This window comes from Pieris brassicae, chromosome Z (genome assembly GCF_905147105.1).
Source record: "Pieris brassicae chromosome Z, ilPieBrab1.1, whole genome shotgun sequence".
NCBI lineage: Eukaryota > Metazoa > Arthropoda > Insecta > Lepidoptera > Pieridae > Pieris > Pieris brassicae.
Genome location: NC_059680.1, coordinates 8,092,261 through 8,114,392, shown reverse-complemented (window position 1 = coordinate 8,114,392; position 22,132 = coordinate 8,092,261). Strand labels below are relative to the sequence as shown.

General features: G+C 34.7%; 3 protein-coding genes and 1 long non-coding RNA gene across 6 annotated transcripts; 2 read left to right on the top strand and 2 right to left on the bottom strand.

Annotated features, from left to right (window-relative positions):
• Positions 1 to 4: 4 nt before the first annotated feature.
• LOC123718485 (KIF-binding protein-like) lies at positions 5 to 2,060 on the bottom strand. The gene has a single exon (XM_045675031.1). The coding sequence runs from the start codon at positions 1,974 to 1,976 to the stop codon at positions 312 to 314; it is 1,665 nt and encodes a 554-aa protein (XP_045530987.1). The 5' UTR covers positions 1,977 to 2,060; the 3' UTR covers positions 5 to 311.
• Positions 2,061 to 2,725: 665 nt separating this feature from the next.
• LOC123718595 (anaphase-promoting complex subunit 15B-like) lies at positions 2,726 to 5,016 on the top strand. Its single transcript, XM_045675244.1, has 3 exons — positions 2,726 to 3,015; positions 4,029 to 4,122; positions 4,401 to 5,016. Exons 1-3 carry the CDS (start codon positions 2,896 to 2,898, stop codon positions 4,583 to 4,585), a joined length of 399 nt encoding a protein of 132 aa, XP_045531200.1. The 5' UTR covers positions 2,726 to 2,895; the 3' UTR covers positions 4,586 to 5,016.
• A 1,009-nt stretch (positions 5,017 to 6,025) lies between these two features.
• On the bottom strand, positions 6,026 to 18,109 carry LOC123718549. Of its 3 annotated transcripts, none has more exons than XM_045675162.1 (6): positions 17,972 to 18,109; positions 8,603 to 17,418; positions 8,073 to 8,407; positions 7,528 to 7,809; positions 6,866 to 7,192; positions 6,026 to 6,740 (listed from the first exon to the last, which is right to left on the bottom strand). In XM_045675162.1, the coding sequence occupies exons 2-6, from the start codon at positions 17,404 to 17,406 to the stop codon at positions 6,136 to 6,138; spliced, it is 10,353 nt and encodes a 3,450-aa protein (XP_045531118.1). In that variant the 5' UTR covers positions 17,407 to 17,418; positions 17,972 to 18,109; the 3' UTR covers positions 6,026 to 6,135. The 3 variants fall into 3 exon arrangements, with proteins under 3 accessions (XP_045531118.1, XP_045531120.1, XP_045531119.1); XM_045675164.1 differs by having other exon boundaries at positions 6,546 to 6,679; positions 6,870 to 7,192; XM_045675163.1 differs by having other exon boundaries at positions 6,557 to 6,740; positions 6,870 to 7,192.
• A 1,019-nt stretch (positions 18,110 to 19,128) lies between these two features.
• On the top strand, positions 19,129 to 20,910 carry LOC123718737. Its single transcript, XR_006755064.1, has 3 exons — positions 19,129 to 19,508; positions 19,890 to 20,066; positions 20,796 to 20,910. It is a non-coding gene; the product is annotated as an uncharacterized LOC123718737 (long non-coding RNA).
• Positions 20,911 to 22,132: the final 1,222 nt, after the last annotated feature.

The following is a 22,132-nucleotide window of genomic DNA, read 5'->3' as shown; positions in this document are numbered from 1 at the left end:
TGAGTGTATCATATAAATAGTATATTTCATTGATAAGACTATTTGAAGTTACGATCCTCTCCATATACGTAAAAACTAGTACATTTTTTAATGGTTTGAAACATGCTTACATGTATTACTTTGTTAATTTTAGCTAAAAAGTACTAAAATATGAAGGTAAGACGTTGTGAAATGTTTGTAGCCTGAATGTGTATACACTTGTAGAAGACCTGTAACGTAACATTCTATAAACAATGGACTAATATGAAATTGGTTTAAAGTTCAACAATTAATTTACAAAATTATTACGAAAGGTAAAATGTTTTCAAAAATTAATTCTTGAGATCAATAGCAAGACTCAATTCTGACGGAGTTTTTGCATTCAGTTGTCCACTCAGTCTAAATAGACGACCATTAAGAGATGTTGCAGCTTCCATTTTCCTCAGAAATACATTTTTAGAGCTAGTATTTAATGTTTTTTCAGTCAAAGTTTTAGTTGACTCTGAATCCAAAGAATTAATTATGGAATCTGCGTCGGCATTTAAATTAATGATGTTGGTTTGTGACTCCTCGCGCCACAACTTCTGTAGATTTAACGCCATAAGCTCTAACTGTACTTGAGACAATTCTCGGATAACGTCTATCTGGACTGACATCACATTGTCACAAGTTTTCAATAAGGAATTTAATGCTTCTAGTACATCTGCCCTTCTTTTTTGTATGCTGTATTGATTATCAATGTTTTTTTCGAAGAACGCTAAATGCTCATAAAGTTCTGCTAACTGTAACGAACACGATATATATTGCGAAGGATGTTGTTCAAAATCATAGTAATGCTTGGCTCTCATCAGCCATTTATGAACGAAAGCAAAGAGTACCCGGGCATCTTCCGAAGTCTTTATTATGTCTACTGGGACCCTTTTCTCAATGTCTTTTAGATCTAGCGATGGAAATGTGAAAATGTTATTATTAGAAAAATCTCCATTTGCGTTTTTCTCGGCGCCACTATCTTTTTCGTTTTCCTCGGGAACTTTAGTGTTTTCAGTGTGCTCTTCAAGGATATTCATATTTTTCCAAAGATCAGCTTTTGAAGGCGGTTGCATAAAATATTTCGATAAAAGTTTTTTTCGTGAAATATTAAAGAGTGCCAAACCATATTTTACCCAATGGTGGCTTAATTCGAGAAAATTCATTTCGAAATCAGCTTTCTGAATAACAAATTCTTCAGGCATTAACTTACAATTGTCGTGACAGGTACGCAAAACATGGTATGCTGCACACAGATGATGTCTGGCATGGCTTAGTTGGATAAGATATGTAAAGAAATTTCCTAACCTCGCAGTTCTAAGAGCCCAGTCTTGAGGAGTACCTTCCTTCATTTCTAACTGTCTTCTCAGTACCAAATGATTGTACAATGTATATTTGTTAGGAATATTTAATTTGTTATATAGAAAGGCTTGCATCTGTAAATTATTGGTTATGACTTTATCAATCTTTTCGGGGTTGATTCGTTTAATTTTATTAATTGCTTCGATGGTAAATAAATCTTCAGCATCTATAAATGTATCTGGCTTGCAGTCGTTTATTTTGTCGTACAGCTCTTCTATGCTTTCGAGAATTTCTCGTGCTAACGATGTTTGATCCAGTTGTATGAGATAATAACAAAGCAAATTTTGTATTCTAAGTAGTATAAATAGACACTCTTCACGAAAGGCATAAGGCTTTATTTTATCAAAAGCCGTCTGAAGAATGTTTCGTTTCTCGATTAGGGAAATTGGCATAGATTTTGCTGTTAGTAGCGCTAAATATGATTCCATCGCTAAAGATCTTATGAACTGGGCATGATTTTCTTTACCTAATACACTGAGTTCTGTTTGTAAATATTGAATATCTTTCTTTAAGTTTGGCAATCTTTCGCATGAGTGCTTATTTCTTACAATGTTCTTCACGTCTTCGAATGTGCGCGCTATGCGATCTAAAACTGTATCACTATCCATTTTCCAAAACTCAAAATTTATTTATATTTTTCCAAATATGTAAGATTTGATTTTTTCTATTAAATTTAGAAGTTACATGTCAAATTTAAATGTATATTCATCTAGAACGATAATTCAAACTCTAGATTGCTGAGTAGTAGTAGTGCTGCCAGAAATAATTTATGAAAGGAGGCTTACATTTTCACATCAAACGTGCCATTAACCGTGCTTAGTCGGTTTCTACTACTAATGTTTTTATATACCAACTGAAATTCTGGAGACACTTGGAGTACTCTCAAGGATGAAAATAACAATTATTTTTTTAAAAATAATGAAAAGAATACAAACGCTATTCAAATTAATCGAACCGGCCAAAATTCAAAACATAACACGTACTATTTGTATTCTTTTAATTGATAAATTCAATTTTAAGGCAAATCTACTTAAGGTTTTTAAGGATTACTATGATTGGTCCAGTATTTATATTATGCTCTGCTGTGGACTGTAACAACAGACCACAACAACAACCATTGCAATACTTTCATAGGTGCGAATCGCCCCTTTTAAAAAAATAATCTGATCTTTTTTTCTGCTTTTGCAACTATAAATTCCTTAAAAGAATATATTTGTGTATCCAACAAAATCGGGCTAATTTTAGCTAACCCGTTTTTAGTTCGAATATGTCTGTATTTTCACCCTCGTTCAGATTTCGTCATTTATAGTCTGTGGTTTATGATTCATGTATTGCGCATACAGGTCGCGCATGTCTAGGTCTATGTTTGCTAGGCGATATTGGTAAAACATCTATAGATAGGTATGCTCATCATTTAAAAATCAATAAATACAGTTGTCAGGATTTACCTACGAGTTCGTAACAACGTCTTTATTGCAATTACGGTCACGCCTTATCTTTGGAACAAGTATTGAAGATTATTTAAGAATGGATTTACCATTTCCAGTCTTAAGGCCTCATTTCACATTTCCGGAATGGTTTAACGCGGATAATCCTTGTGATGAAGACGCAGAATTAACAAAGCTGGAACAAGCACATCAGCGCTCGGTAAGGAAGTAGATAAACACACAAAAATATTTGCATAAAAATATTATATTTTTTGCAAATAGTTTAGCAAGCACCTTCGATATTATATTCGATACTCGATTAATCACTCTACGGTCGTGATAATAAGTATACGCAATTTGGAGTCACTACTACAGATTAATATAAAATATATTCTACTTGAAAAAATTTAAAGCCAATGTTCATTATTACCAGTCAAAAAATATAACAATTTTATAACATTTTTTATTTTTTTACTAACATAATATTGTATATAAGCGAAAGACAACTTATTATATTTAACAAGTAATCTATTTTGATGATATAAATAGCGACGATTGTGTATGCACTCTGGTAACACATGTTTGCGGCCATTTTTTTTTAACGGACATTGCGCGTCCGTTTTATAGACCGACCTAATCACATTCAATTCCAATGAAGGCCATGCAGGTTACAAGTATTAGGGCTAATACGTATAATCTAAACGTGTACTTTTTTTACAAACATATTGTATTACACAAAGACATTCATATCGATTTGCTATTGTTAGAAGATAATTTATTCAGTGGGTAATTACATATTTTAATCGTAATATTATTACGTTGTTTAATTTATGCGACAGTTTTCTCCAGTTCCACTCTTTGCGTCATATGATAGAAGATATTAATCATTGTTTCTATGAATATATTAAAACGACCGTAGGTCTTTATTATGCATAATAAGATAGTAGAATACGCACCGATCCGTTTACTTTTTATATATCTACAGCGTCAAAACTTTATGAAGTTTGATTCTCTGTGGTTTGAACCCCAAATATGGGTGTTATCTTAAAATAAATACACGATTTATACACCATTAGGTTTTGGTCCTCTATTTGCATTGTGAATAAACGTACAACGTTCTATTGGAAAATAATTCGAATTTAAATGGTTTTTTTTAAATTAAATGTGTTATTTTAATTTCATTAACCTATTGCATAATAAAATAAGAAAAATAACAACATCGTCTTTTTCTAGTTGACCTCATACACGAAACGTTGTGTAAAACATGCTCCGGTGCAGAAGCCCGAATCCGAACCAGTAGAGGAAGTAGAGACAGAGTATGAAGGTGGTAAGTTAATATAACATAATGTCAACACCAATCACTTGAAAAAAAAATTATACACTGAACTACCTTTAAGCTTTTACAGTTATATATTAAGTTAAATTATATATGATTGATTTTCCAAGATATATATCTACATAACTATATTCATTTCTCTTGTATTTGATAACTCGTATATTTTAAGACGTTTCTAAATTTTCGCTTTTACTACAAGAAATTATGCAGACAAAAGTGTGCTTCTGCTTCTTATTAAGAATAAACAACAATCTATATAATTATTTAAGGCAATGAAGACGCCGAAGAGTCTGAAGACTCACATGACGTTGACGAAGATGAACAAATAACTACAGCCGATTCACCCGACTTTACTATAGCGGATCAAGAACAAATCATTCATGACGATGACTTCATACCAGATGTTGAAGTGATCGAAGGAAATCTTTGGCCATATAACATTCCTGATCAGTAAAAATTTAAAAATCGATATTTACCGATCCGTCTTCTTATCAAAACCGTTAATTTAGCTAATGTTAATATTATTATATATGTTATTATTCCTGTTAATGAATTTGTTACTAGCTGTGATTATTTGGATAGATAGTTCTCTACTCTTGCCTAAGGATTTATAAATTATCCTACGAATTATTTTACTAAACTAGTCTACTATTTGTCAAGGTTTCGCTTTGTAGGCTGACTCCTTAAAAATTCTCTACTTATATAAATATGTATTAAGCGTGTTGATCAATTTAAACAGTAGGTACTCAAGGAATCTAGTAAATTGCTTTGTTTGGATATTTTTTTCCATTTATAGAGTAGTTATTGTACTGTATAAGTTAAATATGTTATTGTAATTTGTTGTAATTGTATCTTATCCATATGTAATAAATCTTTCTGCACTTGTTTATTCTTACTGAAATCACCGAGCAATCGTCAAAGTACAATCCTTTATAGTAAACACATAATAAGTTAATGTAATTTATATAAATTGTCAGAGTCAAACGCCCTAGCGTTGAGTTAATAAGTTAGGTTAGTAAACCCTAGGGCCTAGACCATAGTATATACGGAAACCGCTGTCGCCACAATCATATCATTCTTCACAACTATTAAATGTCTTTGCGTGTGGGCATGAAACAGAGTAAGATTATCAACTGACATCGTCGTAAATTTTGTCGTCTGTGTGAGCTTGTCAAGCAATTATTTTTACATTAGCTTTATATTGTTAATCTGAATTTTGTATTCAATTATTGTAAAAAAATTATAAAAGTTGTTTTTTCGCGAATAATGTTTTATATAAATAGACAATTAACAGCAACATAATGTTAACTCGAATAACACAATATTATTTTGTGCATCTTATTTAAAGGTACCGATACTCGGTATCTTTGTTTGAAGGTTCTTGGATTCACTACAGTAGAATAATTGTATTAACGTTATTAACAAGCAATAATAATAATACTAAAATTATGGCAAAAAGCCATAGCCGAGTTAAATAGAAAAGTACCAAGTAACTTTGAACAAGCTTATCTTTGTGACGCGTTATCACTGCATTGCGGTTCGTGTACAAAAATTCGCCCGTTTATTCGCATACACAGATATGCGATAATGACAGCACTAGTAAGGCATAAAAATCATTCATGTCATGTGGTCATTTAATGTTATTGTAGAATACATGGCTTTTATTTAACATCATTAATTAAACATGTTTCATTTATATTATATTATGTTATATTAATTAGATGAAGTATAAATCGAAAGTATCACTCGGACAGCTCCATAAACTACATCGCATAGTCTCCCTTTGATTTAAAGTATAGGTAAATTAGCAATCTGCCTGCTGACTATGTAAGTAATAGCATATAGCGGACACTTAACTTTTTTTTTTTAAAAGAAACGAAATTTCGAACTCGATTTTTATTAATAATGTAGCATGTTAGAATAATTTAGGATTAACACAACAGAACAAGTGTAGTAAACGTGAACACGATGGCGGACAATAGAACTTAAACATAATATGAAATTTTAGTCATCTATGAGTTGAAAACATAATATACCACTTAAACCTTTTGAAGAAGAACCCTTACCACCTATGTGAAGTTTAATTCCTTTAAGTTCTTCGAGGCTCTTTTCAGGCACCACGTCAGGAGGGCATTCACAATCTGCTTTTTTCTTTTGTCCATGTTTTTCGTGACATAGACAAAAGAGTTTTCCATATTTATCTTGGTCACTTTGTATAACGTAACTTAGAGCTTCTTCAAAACTCATTTCTGGTTCAGGCACTTTTGGTACGCTAATTATTTTGAATCCAGACATGTTTTGAGTTAAAGCTGATTTCATTCTTCTTATATAGTCTTCATCAATCAAGACCATTGGGTCGAATTCTCCCTGAGGTACTTGAGGACATTCACAAATATGTTTTTTATCTTTCTTTTTGTTTTTTTTCTTCTCATTAATGTCAGCGTTGGAGTTAATTTCATTGATGGGTCTTGGTGGTATAAGATTTTCCAAATGTTTACTTTTTGATGCGTGTCGCTCACAAGGACATTGGCTTTTTAGATCTTCTTTACTGAAAGAACCACAGGATATGCAATCGTGGCTTTTAGATGACGGTTGAAGGTTTGCGTTTTCTAAAAAAAAAATCACTTCATGATTCAAGTTAAATATGGTTCTACAACTAAACGATCAAACTAAAAGCAGTTCCACATTATTTATAAAATTATTTTCAATTAGGACAAGATTTAACAATACTTACTCACTGGTTTGGCCACTTTAGTGTCAATTCTTTCAGTGGAAGTACCACAAGACTTTGAGATAAGATCTCTTCCAAGTTTTTCTATAATTTCTTTAAGTTGTTCAAAATTGCATTCGCATTGTTTACTAGAAGTTGGTGTTTGATTTAAATTTGAATTAGATGGCGAATTTCGTATATGTTGTGTAGTAGGTGCAGAAAAATTGCCACAAGATGGTGTTTTACAAAGTCGTACTGGTGTTTGATTAGGACCCAAGTTTTTTGTTCTGTAAGAGATATCCTTCTTTCTTGAAATTTCATGACAGCATTCATAATTTTCACGATTTAACCCTTAAAATAACGTGACTATAATTATTACAATTATATATTATTCAGAGAGATTAATAGTCATTAATTTTATAGTATATAGTTTAATTATGTTAATTATATATAAGATTGGGACGTTTGTGATACAAAATCACGGATTGTATGCGTCAGTGGTGTAATCTACGTTCCATCAGCGATGACATTAGGATAAAAGAAGATAATTATGCTCGCACTCTTATTACACAAACTACATGTGCTTTTTATAAATATAGATTGTTGCGGGCTCGATTCCGTACTATAAAAAATTAAAAAAAGTTTTGTTTTGGACATCAAAAAGGTTAGTCTTTAAAAACCTTTACCTTGTGATAAGGCATCATTATTGATGAAAGGAATCACTAAATCTGATATTACATTTGTCATTTCTGTTTTTTGTGCAGACTTTTCATTAACAACATCACAACAACAGGGCCGATCTTCTGTAGTGTCAGTACAAATTTCTATACATCCCTTCATCTTAAGTCCATCTGGCTTAATGGTTACTAGTTCTCCCGGAACTCTGTGCCTTTCAGTTAATTTGTTTCTACCTTTTGCAGATATCTTAAAGCCATGTAATTTTTTCTGTTTACTTTGTAGGAATTCACCTTAAAATATGAGAGATACTAAATAATATACTGGGAGATACATAGTAGTACAAAATTTCTCTTGTTTAAACAGTAGTCGTCCGCAAGATCGAAAATCTAAGTAAGTCTTTGAAAAATATATTTAATACATGTATGATAATAAACAGACTACTTCAATATGGCTATACCTATTGGATTATAACAAACTAAGAATTTGGTGGAATTTTCAATCGCCACGTTGATTTGCTTAAATGAAATTATATAAACTTTCAAGGCAAACTTACTATGGTAGCTAGTATCAAAACATCCCTTGCAGGTTAAAGGTTTTTCGGAAAGCTGAATGCAAATTGTTGAACTAACTTTCTTGTTGCAATATAAATGGGTAGAACTGTTTTCAGATGATGTTGGAAGAAGAACATAAAGCGATGAATTTTCACTTAAAGCTTCCTGCGATAATATTTTACTTATTATGCTCGCTAAATTGGGATGAGTCGTCTTACAATCGCAATTATAAATATTATTTATAGTAGATAATCTCAGTATTGTTGGATGGTCATTTAGAATGTTATCGGATATTATGTCGGTACCCAAATCAATGTCGAACGTCGTGGAATGCATTCTGTAACGAATTTTAATTTGTTAATGTTCCATCACATAATTTAATTACTTAAATAAGAATATATTTGCCCAATGCAAATGCAGTGGATCCGCCCTTAAACGGACACTTCATTTGCGTGCAATAACTAGAATTGAATCTAATTAAAGCAATTTTAAGTATCATTAAAAAAACATTACTATACGTACTAAACCATACCTTGCAATCCCATAATGTTCCACTTGATCAATAATGTCCAAGTCTGTTATACTTTCATTTGATTGTGAAGAATAGTCCAAAGTTCTTTCAATTAAATACGCAGAATTTGATGAACAATTCGAGACTGTGATGGATATAATGCTTATTGATTTTGAAAGTATGCTTTTATTAGAAGACGAAGAAAAAAGTGTGGACTCAAAAGCACCTATAACTGTTGATATATCAATACTTAGTTTTGAATCATTTGAGTCATCCGATGATTGAATAAAAATATAAGTTTCACTTAAGCTTTCACTATAACCGTTAGTGTGTTTTAATTCATTTTTTGATTTGATTTTGATTGATTCACTTGAAATAGAAGAAAATTTAGCTTTGTCGTTGTGGTATTTAATCTCCAATTTAGTACTGTCAGTCTTAATATATTCTTTGGAAGCAAATGAAGGTGCTGCGCTTACTTGACCTACTGTGACTTTTATACCTTCATTATCAGTGAATACACCGCCTTTTACTCCTGGTACACATTCGTTAGGACAAGGACATAAGGATGATATATCTGGAGATGTAACTCGTATTTTCACATAACTATGTTTAAATCTTATTTTTTTTCGGTCACAACCACAACCACGGTCACAAGTAGTGGTTTTTATAATATCCTGAAACTCTTCTTTTATGCCTATTTTAGATTTACCAACACCAATTGCTACTTCACTCATTTTAGCTCTGTCCGCACCAATTTTCTTTGATTTTGTTTTAATTTTACCTTGTCTTTCAGAAGGTGTGGGTTCAGGAGGAAGGCCCAAAGCAGTGCGAACTTTTTGTATCAACACTTTTTCCGATGGTGTTTTTCCTTCCGGTAAAGGTAAACCAGCCTCCGCTAACCCTCTAACAATTTTTTCTTTTTCAGCGATTGACTTTCCCTTTAAAGGCGTTAATAAGCCCTCCTTTTTCGCTTTCTGGAAAGCTTCCCTTTTAGAAGCTGTAATTGGGATTCCGCCTATTTCCCCAATTATTTCAGATTTCTTCTTTGGCACACTTTTACGAATTCGATTAATCAGATCTTTTTCAGACGGCGTACGCCCTTCTGGTAGAGGTAATCCCATTTTAGCTTGTTCAGTTAAAATATTTTCTTTCTGAGCCATGGTTTTTCCTTCAAGTGGAGTTATTATACCAGCTTCATGGGCTTGATTATATTTTTGTCTTATAGATGATGTTTTTGGTTCTGGCGGTAAGCCGAGATCCTTTCGTACTTTTTCTATTATTTTTCTTTCAGATGACGTTTGTGCCTTTGGCAATGGAATTCCATTTTTAGCTAATCCTGTTAAAATTCTTTCTTTTTCCGCATCTGATTTTCCTGTTATTGGAGTTAATAATCCAGCAGCTCGTGCTTTACGCAATTTTTCCGAAGTAATTGCTGTAACAGGTATACCCATTTCTGTTTTTATTTTATCTATTAATTTTTTTTCAGACACAGTTTTTGGTTCAGGTAATGGTAGTCCTTCTTTAGCCAAACTTTTAAGTATCCTCTCCTTATCCTTTGCAGATTTACCTTCAAGTGGCGTCAGTAGGCCAGCTTCTTTAGCCTTACGAATTTTTTCTGATGGCACGCGTGACTTAATAGCAATTTTTTCTGTTTCCGGTGTAAGTATATCACATATACATTCATCGCTGGGCCCTTTTCCTTCCTTCATTTTTTTAGCTGTTTTTGTTTCTAATTTTTTTACCTCTTCTGGTGGTAATAATTTTTCTCGCTTTCTTTTACCGGATTTAATGTCTCTAATTAAAGCCTTCTCTGATGCTGTTCGGCCTTCTGGTAATGGAATTCCCATATCGGCTTGGGTTTGTAGAATTTTTTCCTTTTGGGGCTTTGTTTTACCTTCCAATGGTACTATGGCACCTGCGGCTATTGCTTGGTTATAATTATCTCTTTCTACTTGCGATTTGGGTACGGGTGGTAAACCTAGATCACGTGTAACTTTATTCAGTATTTTTTCTTCAGAAGGTGTTTTTGCTTCTGGTAAACGTTTTCCTTGCATAACTAAGTTTTTTAAAGCCCTTTCTCTTTCGGCTGAAGGTCCTTTCGGGAAAGCTACTTCGCTTACACGTTTTAATTTTTCTGTCCGGGGTGTCACATATCCTGTTTCAGCTTTAATTTTTTTAATTAGAGCCTTATCCGATGGTGAAACACCTTCAGGTAAAGGTAATCCTGCTTGTACTCTTCCTTTTAATAGTTTTTCTTTTTGGGCTGGGGACTTTCCTTCAAAAGGTGTAATTAAACCTTCCGCCAATGCTTTACGAAGTTTACTTGATGATATTCCGCCTAGAGGTATGCCCATATCTGCTTTTACTGTTTTAATTAATTGCTTTTCCGATGCCGTCTTTCCTTCAGGTAATGGTAAACCAGCTTTCGCTAATCCCTTCAATATCCTTTCCTTTTCTTTTTGGGATTTTCCTTGAAGTGGTGTAATTAATCCCGCTTCTTTGGCTTTGCGTAACTTTTCAGAAGGTATTGGTCTAACTGTTGTTGACTTTACTTTCTTAATAAGCTCTTTTTCAGATGCTGTTCTACCTTCTGGTAGGGGAATTCCCATTTCAGCTTGTTTTCTTAAGATTCTTTCTTTTTGTGATGGTGTCTTTCCTTCAAGAGGAGTCATAATACCCATTTCGTGTGCTAGACGAAATTTTTCTTTTAACGATGGTGTTTGAGGCTCTGATGGAAGACCTAAATCTTTACGCACTTTAGCAATAATCTTTCGTTCTGAAGGTGTTTCTCCTTTAGGAAGAGGGATGCCATGTAATGCTAAACCCTTTAAGATTTTCTCTTTTTGAGAATCAGTTTTCCCATGTAGTGGAGTTAAAAGTCCAGCTGCTTTTGCAGCTTTTAATTTTTCTGATGGAATTTTTGCTACCATTGATTTACTTTTAGAAGGAAGTGGTGTTATGTATCCAGTTTCCGCTTTTATTTTCTTTATTAATTCTTTATCTGACGCAGTTACTCCTTCCGGTAGTGGCAAACCCGCTGCAACTCTTCCTCGTAATATTTTTTCTTTGTGAGCTTTTGATTTACCGTCTAAAGGAGTTATTAAACCTGCTGCTTTCGCTTTCCGAAGCCTTTCGGATGTTATCCCACTTATAGGAATACCCAAATCTTTTTTTACTTTTGTTATAAGTCTTTTTTCCGATGCAGTCTTTGCCTCAGGTAAGGGTAATCCTTCTTTTAACAAACCTTTTAAAATCCTCTCTTGTTCTTTTGTAGTTTTACCTTTCAGGGGTGTTAGTAGGCCAGCTTCTTTGGCTTTTTGCAGTTTTTCAGAAGGGACTGCTGGGGGCATACCCATTTCTGTTTTCACTTTGTCTATTAACTTCTTCTCAGACGCAGTTTTTGGTTCTGGTAACGGAAGTCCTTCTTTTGCTAAGCTTCTAACTATTCTTTCTTTTTCTTTTGCTGACTTACCTGTTAAAGGGGTCATTAAGCCCGCTGCTTTTGCTTTACGCAATTTTTCCGAAGTAATTGCTGTAACAGGTATACCCATTTCTGTTTTTATTTTATCTATTAATTTTTTTTCAGACACAGTTTTTGGTTCAGGTAATGGTAGTCCTTCTTTAGCCAAACTTTTAAGTATCCTCTCCTTATCCTTTGCAGATTTACCTTCAAGTGGCGTCAGTAGGCCAGCTTCTTTAGCCTTACGAATTTTTTCTGATGGCACGCGTGACTTAATAGCAATTTTTTCTGTTTCCGGTGTAAGTATATCACATATACATTCATCGCTGGGCCCTTTACCTTCCTTCATTTTTTTAGCTGTTTTTGTTTCTAATTTTTTTACCTCTTCTGGTGGTAATAATTTTGCTCGCTTTCTTTTACCGGATTTAATGTCTTTAATTAAAGCCTTTTCTGATGCTGTTCGACCTACCGGTAAAGGAATACCCATGTCAGCTTGCGCTTGAAGAATTCTCTCTTTCTGGGGCTTTGTTTTACCATCCAAAGGATCTATTATACCTGCTGCCATTGCTTGGTTATATCGTTCCCTTTCCGATCGAGATTTTGGTTCAGGGGGTAAACCTAGATCACGTCGAACTTTATTTAGTATTTTTTCTTCTGAAGGTGTTTTTGCAGCTGGCAAATTTTTGCCTTGTGCTACTAGATTTTTTAAAGCTTTCTCTTTTTCTGCTAGATTCCCTGTTGGAAAAGCTTCTTCTAATTCTGGATGTGGCTTAACGGTTTGCTGAATTTTAGCTATGATAGCTTTTTCAGAAGGCGTGCGTCCTTGTGGGAGGAGAACTCCCATTTCCGCTTGTTTTCTTAGTATGTCTTCTTTCTCTTGGGGCGTTTTCCCTTCTAATGGTGTTATTATACCTGCTACTAAAGCTTTTTTGTATGCGCTTTTTTCACCTGAAGTTTTAGGTTCGGGAGGTAAGCCAAGATCAGCTCTTACCTTGTCTATTATTTTTCTTTCAGATTTGGTTTTGGCTTCAGGTAGGGGAATACCGTTCTGAGCTAAACCTCGAAGAATATTTTCTTTCTGTTCTGCTGTCTTGCCCTTTAAAGGTGTTAACAAACCCTCAGCCTTTGCTTTTCTCAGTTTGGCCGATGGGACTCTTATCGCTGACGGTGGTCTTACAGTCTGTTGAATGTCTGCTATAAGGGCCTTTTCTGATGCTGTTCTGCCTTGAGGCAGAGGTAAACCAATTTCAGCTTGTCTCCTTAGTATGTCTTTTTTCTGTTGGGGCGTTTTCCCTTCTAATGGAGTGATTATGCCAGAATCGAATGCTTGTTTGTATTTAGTTCTTTCGGCTGAAGTTTTTGGTTCCGGTGGTAATCCGAGATCAGCTCTTACTTTATCAATAATTTTTTTTTCAGACGCAGTTTTCCCTTCAGGAAGGGGAATACCGTTTTGAGCTAAACCTCGAAGAATATTTTCTCTTTGTGCTGCTGTCTTGCCCTTTAAGGGTGTTAACAAACCCTCAGCTTTTGCTTTTCTCATTTTGGCCGATGGGACTCTTATTGCCGACGTTGGTCTTACAGTCCGTTGAATGTCTGCTATTAGGGCTTTTTCTGATGCTGTCCTGCCTTGGGGCAGAGGTAAACCCATTTCAGCTTGTCTCCTTAGTATGTCTTCTTTCTGTTGGGGCGTTTTCCCTTCTAATGGAGTGATTATGCCAGAATCGAATGCTTTTTTGTATTTAGTTCTTTCGGCTGAAGTTTTTGGTTCCGGCGGTAATCCGAGATCAGCTCTTACTTTATCAATAATTTTTTTTTCAGACGCAGTTTTCCCTTCAGGAAGGGGAATACCGTTTTGAGCTAAACCTCGAAGAATATTTTCTCTTTGAGCTGCTGTCTTGCCCTTTAAGGGTGTTAACAAACCCTCAGCTTTTGCTTTTTTCATTTTGGCCGATGGGACTCTTATTGCCGACGTTGGTGTTACAGTCCGTTGAATGTCTGCTATTAGGGCTTTTTCTGATGCTGTCCTGCCTTGGGGCAGAGGTAAACCCATTTCAGCTTGTCTCCTTAGTATGTCTTCTTTCTGTTGGGGCGTTTTCCCTTCTAATGGAGTGATTATGCCAGAATCGAATGCTTTTTTGTATTTAGTTCTTTCGGCTGATGTTTTTGGTTCCGGCGGTAATCCGAGATCAGCTCTTACTTTATCAATAATTTTTTTTTCAGACGCAGTTTTCCCTTCAGGAAGGGGAATACCGTTTTGAGCTAAACCTCGAAGAATATTTTCTCTTTGTGCTGCTGTCTTGCCCTTTAAGGGTGTTAACAAACCCTCAGCTTTTGCTTTTCTCATTTTGGCCGATGGGACTCTTATTGCCGACGTTGGTCTTACAGTCCGTTGAATGTCTGCTATTAGGGCTTTTTCTGATGCTGTCCTGCCTTGGGGCAGAGGTAAACCCATTTCAGCTTGTCTCCTTAGTATGTCTTCTTTCTGTTGGGGCGTTTTCCCTTCTAATGGAGTGATTATGCCAGAATCGAATGCTTGTTTGTATTTAGTTCTTTCGGCTGAAGTTTTTGGTTCCGGCGGTAATCCGAGATCAGCTCTTACTTTATCAATAATTTTTTTTTCAGACGCAGTTTTCCCTTCAGGAAGGGGAATACCGTTTTGAGCTAAACCTCGAAGAATATTTTCTCTTTGTTCTGCTGACTTGCCCTTTAAAGGTGTTAACAAACCCTCAGCTTTTGCTTTTCTCATTTTGGCCGATGGGACTCTTATTGCCGACATTGGTCTTACAGTCCGTTGAATGTCTGCTATTAGGGCTTTTTCTGATGCTGTCCTGCCTTGGGGCAGAGGTAAACCCATTTCAGCTTGTCTCCTTAGTATGTCTTCTTTCTGTTGGGGCGTTTTCCCTTCTAATGGAGTGATTATGCCAGAATCGAATGCTTTTTTGTATTTAGTTCTTTCGGCTGATGTTTTTGGTTCCGGCGGTAATCCGAGATCAGCTCTTACTTTATCAATAATTTTTTTTTCAGACGCAGTTTTCCCTTCAGGAAGGGGAATACCGTTTTGAGCTAAACCTCGAAGAATATTTTCTCTTTGTGCTGCTGTCTTGCCCTTTAAGGGTGTTAACAAACCCTCAGCTTTTGCTTTTCTCATTTTGGCCGATGGGACTCTTATTGCCGACGTTGGTCTTACAGTCCGTTGAATGTCTGCTATTAGGGCTTTTTCTGATGCTGTCCTGCCTTGGGGCAGAGGTAAACCAATTTCAGCTTGTCTCCTTAGTATGTCTTCTTTCTGTTGGGGCGTTTTCCCTTCTAATGGAGTGATTATGCCAGAATCGAATGCTTTTTTGTATTTAGTTCTTTCGGCTGATGTTTTTGGTTCCGGCGGTAATCCGAGATCAGCTCTTACTTTATCAATAATTTTTTTTTCAGACGCAGTTTTCCCTTCAGGAAGGGGAATACCGTTTTGAGCTAAACCTCGAAGTATATTTTCTCTTTGTGCTGCTGTCTTGCCCTTTAAGGGTGTTAACAAACCCTCAGCTTTTGCTTTTCTCATTTTGGCCGATGGGATTCTTATTGCCGACGTTGGTCTTACAGTCCGTTGAATGTCTGCTATTAGGGCTTTTTCTGATGCTGTCCTGCCTTGGGGCAGAGGTAAACCAATTTCAGCTTGTCTCCTTAGTATGTCTTCTTTCTGTTGGGGCGTTTTCCCTTCTAATGGAGTGATTATGCCAGAATCGAATGCTTGTTTGTATTTAGTTCTTTCGGCTGAAGTTTTTGGTTCCGGCGGTAATCCGAGATCAGCTCTTACTTTATCAATAATTTTTTTTTCAGACGCAGTTTTCCCTTCAGGAAGGGGAATTCCATTTTTAGCTAAACCCCGAAGAATTTTTTCTTTCTGTGCTTTTGTTTTGCCTTTTAAAGGTGTCAACAATCCCTCAGCTTTAGCTTTTCTAATTTTTTCTGATGGAACTCTAATCTCCGAAAGTGGCCTCGTAGTTTTTTTAATCTTTGCAATAAGAGATTTCTCAGATGGCGTTCTTCCTTGGGGTAGAGGTAAACCCATTTCTGCCTGTTTCCTTAGGATATCTTCTTTCTGTCTAGTAGTTTTTCCTTCTAACGGAGTTATTATACCTGCGTTGAAAGCTCTTTTATATTTCTTTTTATCCGCTAATGTTTTTGGTTGTGGAGGAAGTCCAAGTTCATCTCGAACTTGATCAATTAAGTTACGTTCAGAGTTAGATTTCCCCTTAGGTAAAGGAATTCCATTCATGGCCAAGCCTTTAAGAATTGCCTTTTTCTGCTGTGGTGTTTTTCCTTCCAGTGGAGTTAAAAGACCTTCTTTTTTAGCTTTACGTAATTTTTCTGATGGTACTTCTGTAACAACTGACGCTACTCCAGATGATTTTACCTTTTCTATAAGCGCTTTTTCAGATAGAGTACGTCCTTCGGGCAACGATAATCCCAGATCTCTTTGTTTTTCTAAAATTTTGAGCTTTTGTGATTTAGTTTTACCCTCGAGAGGGGTAATGAGACCTTCAGCTTCAGCTTTTTTGTATAACTCCTTTTCTGATTTACTCCGCGGCTGTGGTGGCATAGCTAGTTGTGTTTTTACTTTTTCAATCAGGTCTTTTTCCGATGTTGTTTTTGGCTCTGGCAAGGCTACACCAGATAATACTAGTTTCTTTAATGCTGCTTCCTTTTCTTCAGGAGTTTTAGCTTTTTTGATGGCTAAAAGTTCTTTACTTTTTATTTTTCGTTTGGCTTTCTTCTTTTCTTTAACTCCTAACTCAGTAATTCCAGTTTTACGCAATTCACCTAAACGTCGCTCTTCTCTAGGAAGATGTCCACAAAGTATACAATTGCAATTATCACAATTTTTCTGCTTATAACAATCGTATAGACTTTTCATGACCTCAAACATAGCATCTGAATTACATGAACAACAGCAGCTCTCTTCTTGTGTACTAAATTGACACCGATAAACGTCCCATTTGGTAAAAGTATAATGAGGTGAAGGGTTCTGAGAAGATCGAGTCCTTCGGCTGTTCTGATTACAAAAAGATAAAGTTTGAAGGGAAGCTGAATAGTTCAATGGTATTTGTTTACGGCTTGTGTTTAAGTAACATGTAGATGTACTTTTTCGTTTAAATGTAGCCGTGAGATGCATAGAATCATATGTAGATAATCTGCATTTTTTCTTTCTATGAACAATTATTGTAACGTCATTATAGAAACTCATACTTTTTTTTAAAAAGTTATTCGTTGTGAAATTCTTCTCTCTTCTTTTTTTAACGTTAGGATGCACTGTTTCTGATCTCTTATTTTGTCTGTAGTGCATGAGAAATTTTATTTTCTTATCATCCGCCATTGTTGTTTATTTCTATAATCAAAATCGTAGTCAGATTTTCGATAAGAATGAAAAATCTACAAACTCAGAAATCGTCTGCTATCGGTCTCACTTATCACTTAAGACTATTTTTATAATTCATGCCTCGCCATTCCTGATGGCGCGACAAGGTAGCTACTGAGCTTGATCCATAGATCATCGCATGCTCATAGATTATATTAATATTTCAACAAAAAGACTTTTATGAATTATTTAGCAAAGAGATTTATGAATTTAAAAAATATATAAGGTTAATTAATGACGTGGCTTACACCCAGAAATCGCCGATGATAATAAATAAGTAATAAGATATATTGCCTGGACAACAATAAATTTAATTATAAAATTTATATTTTCTTCTTAATTTGTATTTAATTGAGCTCACAAAAAGTTATATATTATATACAAGATAGGACTGAACCAGAACGGTAAAATCTATTTTTCTGATTTTTAGATAAACCTATACTCTATATACCTAAGTAGTTTAAGGTTAGAAACAGCTGTTACGCAAATACCCATAATTTAATAATTAAATTTGTTAACTAACCTTCTTCAAATTTAGATCATGAATGTATCCACTACTACTAATGTGTCTACTATTTATTAGTAGACACATTAGTGTTATAAATAATTTTTCTTTTATTTATTAAATATATAGATTTATTTACATGATTTGTATCTTAGATTATTCTATATTTTTGCTAACATTTTTAGCATAAGTATGACAGACATTGTCAATGTTTTCTTTTTAAGTCAAGATAATTTCAAGCTAGAATTATAATACCTTTGTTTGAACAGACAAGAGGACAAATGCGAACCGCAACCGTTTGGCGGACACATGTAACGGCACTGCTCATGTTAGCTACACGCATAACGTAACAATGGTTGATTCACTTGTTGCGAGTTCTTAAGTTATAGTATTTAATTTAATTTTCAATTGCTTTTCGACTTCCTCTTAACTCTACGGTCATAGTTTGCCGAAATGTTTTTATCATGTTTTTTCTTAAAGGAAACGTGTCATCAACTACAAATACATAAGGCAGTATTCGTTCCAAAATGAAATAACAGGATGTATTTTGCAGCAACATGCATCAGAAACACATTAACTGAAGACGTACTTGAGTCCGTAAATTAGTATTTAAAACGGTCTGAACTCCCTGATAATCGTTTTTTAAGGTTTTCGGAGAACTTTTTGGAATGAAACTACAATGGAATCAGCAGCCTTATCACGTCATAGACTGTAAGAACAAATTATGACTCATTCACATACTCAAAACCCCAATATAACCAAAATCCTTAAGTTAATTCTACATAATAGCCTGATCACGATAAATAATCTAAATTCGTAACGAATTTCAAGTTTTTAATAAGTTGGTTTGAGAAAATAGCTTCCATTTCATGAGCCAATTTTACACCTCAAACTCCGCGCCATTTTGATTATTTAAACACAAAACCAGGCCTATATATAAGCAAGTCGCAAGTGCTTTATATTTTCCAACTCGTTCCTTGAGTAAGTTTCTGCGGCGAACTCACGACCATTTATGGCCTGTATAATCCTCAATGATAGCAATAGTACCTTGGTATGGTAGTCAAGAAAAAGACACACCGTATCGACACCATAGACGGCAGCGCTTCCAAGAACTACAGCCTTCTTCCCTGTTTTATTCTATCTGTAATAAAATTTACAAACTGTCAATAAAAAAATTGAAAAACTTAAAAAAAATCAATTTAAAAATCGGAGTGTATAATTTATGTTACTTTTCATGAATATGTAAAAGATATCAATAAAATGTAAATGACTTCGTATTAAAAATTTAGTTACATTTTCAAATTAAGTATATATGCCAGTGGCTCAATACAATGTCAATACCAAAATTGTTTTAATGTACGTATAGAATGGACTGTTCATGTGGTGGCATACAAAAACAATTATGTAATTGCAAAACTTACGTATACCACCCAGATCCTAACGATACCAACATTGTATTTATGCCAACTAAATATTCCTTAGTAAAACATCAAGAAACCACGTTTAGGAACTTCTTGTATAATGTTTTTGATGTCTGCCTTGGATATAACGTGAGGTAAGTTATGATAAAATTGTCTTCATGTCGGGTCCCACTGGGTACATTTCAAACTCAAACTCTCCAACAATTGGTGCGAAGTGCCGCAGGACAGGGACAGGTCCCAGCGTTTCTCGTTTCAGAGGCCGAGACATATTTTGAGTTGCAGCAGTAGCGAAGTAAGTGAGGGAACTCGAACCGCTCAAACTGAAACTAAAAAAAGAGCGAAGCAATGATTTACCTCACACCAATAGTGGATAAATGTGACGACGGATGAAGAAACCAATCTATATTTAATATCTTTGTATTTCAGGCTAATTAACGATCAATAACTGTAACAGAAACAAACCAATTTAATTTAAATACATTTATTTGTGTCTAATATTATTGTTTTGTCATCAGGTACTGTGGGTTGCGTAAATCGTCTGGGAAAAACAAAGCTATTAAAAATGCCGTAACAGATTTAATACTTTTGCTTTGTTTTCTTGTAACCAATTCTGTTGTGTTTTTCACGCTTTTAACAAGAACAACAATTCATATGGGATGTGTTCTATTGCGTCTTGGGATATATCTGCAAAGGTAGATAATTTATATAACAAAGTGTCTTGCTGATTGATGAACTGATTAGACATGATCTCAGAGAATGCTCTTATGTTATTCTGATTTTTAGAAATACTGCCGATTGCACCTCTTGGCTGTCACTAAACATGGGCGATCATTTGTATTACCATTAACCACCGTCTAACTTACATGCTCGTATATTTTATATAACTTAATATGCTTCTAGCATCCTACTGAACCGTGATTCGCCCCGAATTTGCAGGAGCAAACAAGAAAATTGTTTTTTTGGGGACTTCCGTGCTTTTTTCCAATATTTTTTTAACCCTACTCAGAAGTACATACATTTAAAATACAAACCGAGTTTATATTTTAAATGTATCCCTGGACATTCTTTGAGATTTGCACTTAGCATCATATTTTACGATTCTTTTTTGTTTATAAACATTTCAAATTATACTTAGCGATTAAAACGAGTGGCGGCAAGTTTCTAGCCAGTTCTTCTTGCCCGCTCTACGCCCTTGACTTGCGAACTTGTAGTAAATGTAAATTTACAATGAACTTAACTTCTTTTCTGACGTTCATAAGTGTACTTGTATACCTATATGAATAAACTTATTATGAGTTTGAATTTGAGTATAAGTGACTAAAATTTAAATTTTAATTTAACAGCAGAAATGTTGCATGTTTAGATATCCCATATTTTCACACCATGCATTCAAATTTCTTACTGAATTGTCTTTGTTGCAGAACATTTTGTAATAAATACCATGATGTTGATGATGATGTTGTGGAATTCGATCGAAACTAATATTGTTTTTAAGGAATCTTACAGACATGAAATAAAATAAAGAAAAATTAGATACGTTTGGTTATTTGTATTAAAGTATAACTTATTTATAAGTAACAGCTCTTAAATGTTTAACTTTTAATAATCCTTTCGATGTAGTTCGACAACTCGGTTTCCATGCTAACGCTGCACGGGCGCATTGTAAACGCGTGGTTCCAGATGGAGCGTCCGCTGTTCAATACATTATTAGTGATCAACACAGTTCGAATTTGTCAAACCATTTCATTTTTGTTTCCCTACACTCTAAATGCCCAGCTAAAGTTGAAATAACGCGAAAGTGTTATATTCGCTAACCCTGGGGAACAAAGTCATAAAAGCAAAATATTATTTTTTTCAGGACACAAAAGAAGGCAATGTTATTATTACTAGGATACTTAGTATATTACATATACAAAGCTTTTTACGATTGTTTCATCGTAACTGTAATTACGAAGATAATTTTGACGAGTGTCTAGAACGTAATAATTTATTACTATTATATTATTTGTGTAGAATCTTAACTAAAACTGTCTCATGGTTGTTGCTAACTATATGAGGGAAAGTAAAATTAAATTCTGAAAAAAGGCGTAATAGTGCTCTATGACTTTGTTCCACAGGGCAAACGATATATCTAACCCCTTATTCATTAAAACTCAATCATTGCACCGTTGTTAAAAGTACTCCATATAGTGCAACCATTTTTTCCATAGACTAGCAAACGCGATCGATATCGTTCTATCAAAAAGAATGCGGCAGGTTTTTGTCCTATCTATTTTATAGTCGGCGCAACAAATTCTCCTGGGACCGTCACCCTGATGATAGGGCGGTGTGTGAGTTTCAGCTCGGGTGACCAAAGTATCTTCGCTTCCACGAACTATGACGATCCTTCTGTGACCCTCTAAAAACCCCAACTGACCGTCTGCTAGAGGGCTTCAAACTAAGAGGCGAACTTAGGGTTCAAATCTGATTGGAAAATAATCTAAAGGGACACTGGGAACCTAAAGGTGACAAATATCTCTAAATTGTGTGCCTCAATGACATATTTTCCGATTAGAATATATTTCAATAGTTTTGCACGGAATCTTTAACGCGATTTTTTGACAGATGTCATGACCTGAAAACTGATGCATTTTATGTCGCGTGCCCAAACTAAAATGAAAAATATAATAACGCGAAGCCAACCAAAATAAAAATCACTACTAATGATCGATAGCTTTTACATTTATTAACTATTCAATTTGGTCGGGTTCGCGATTTT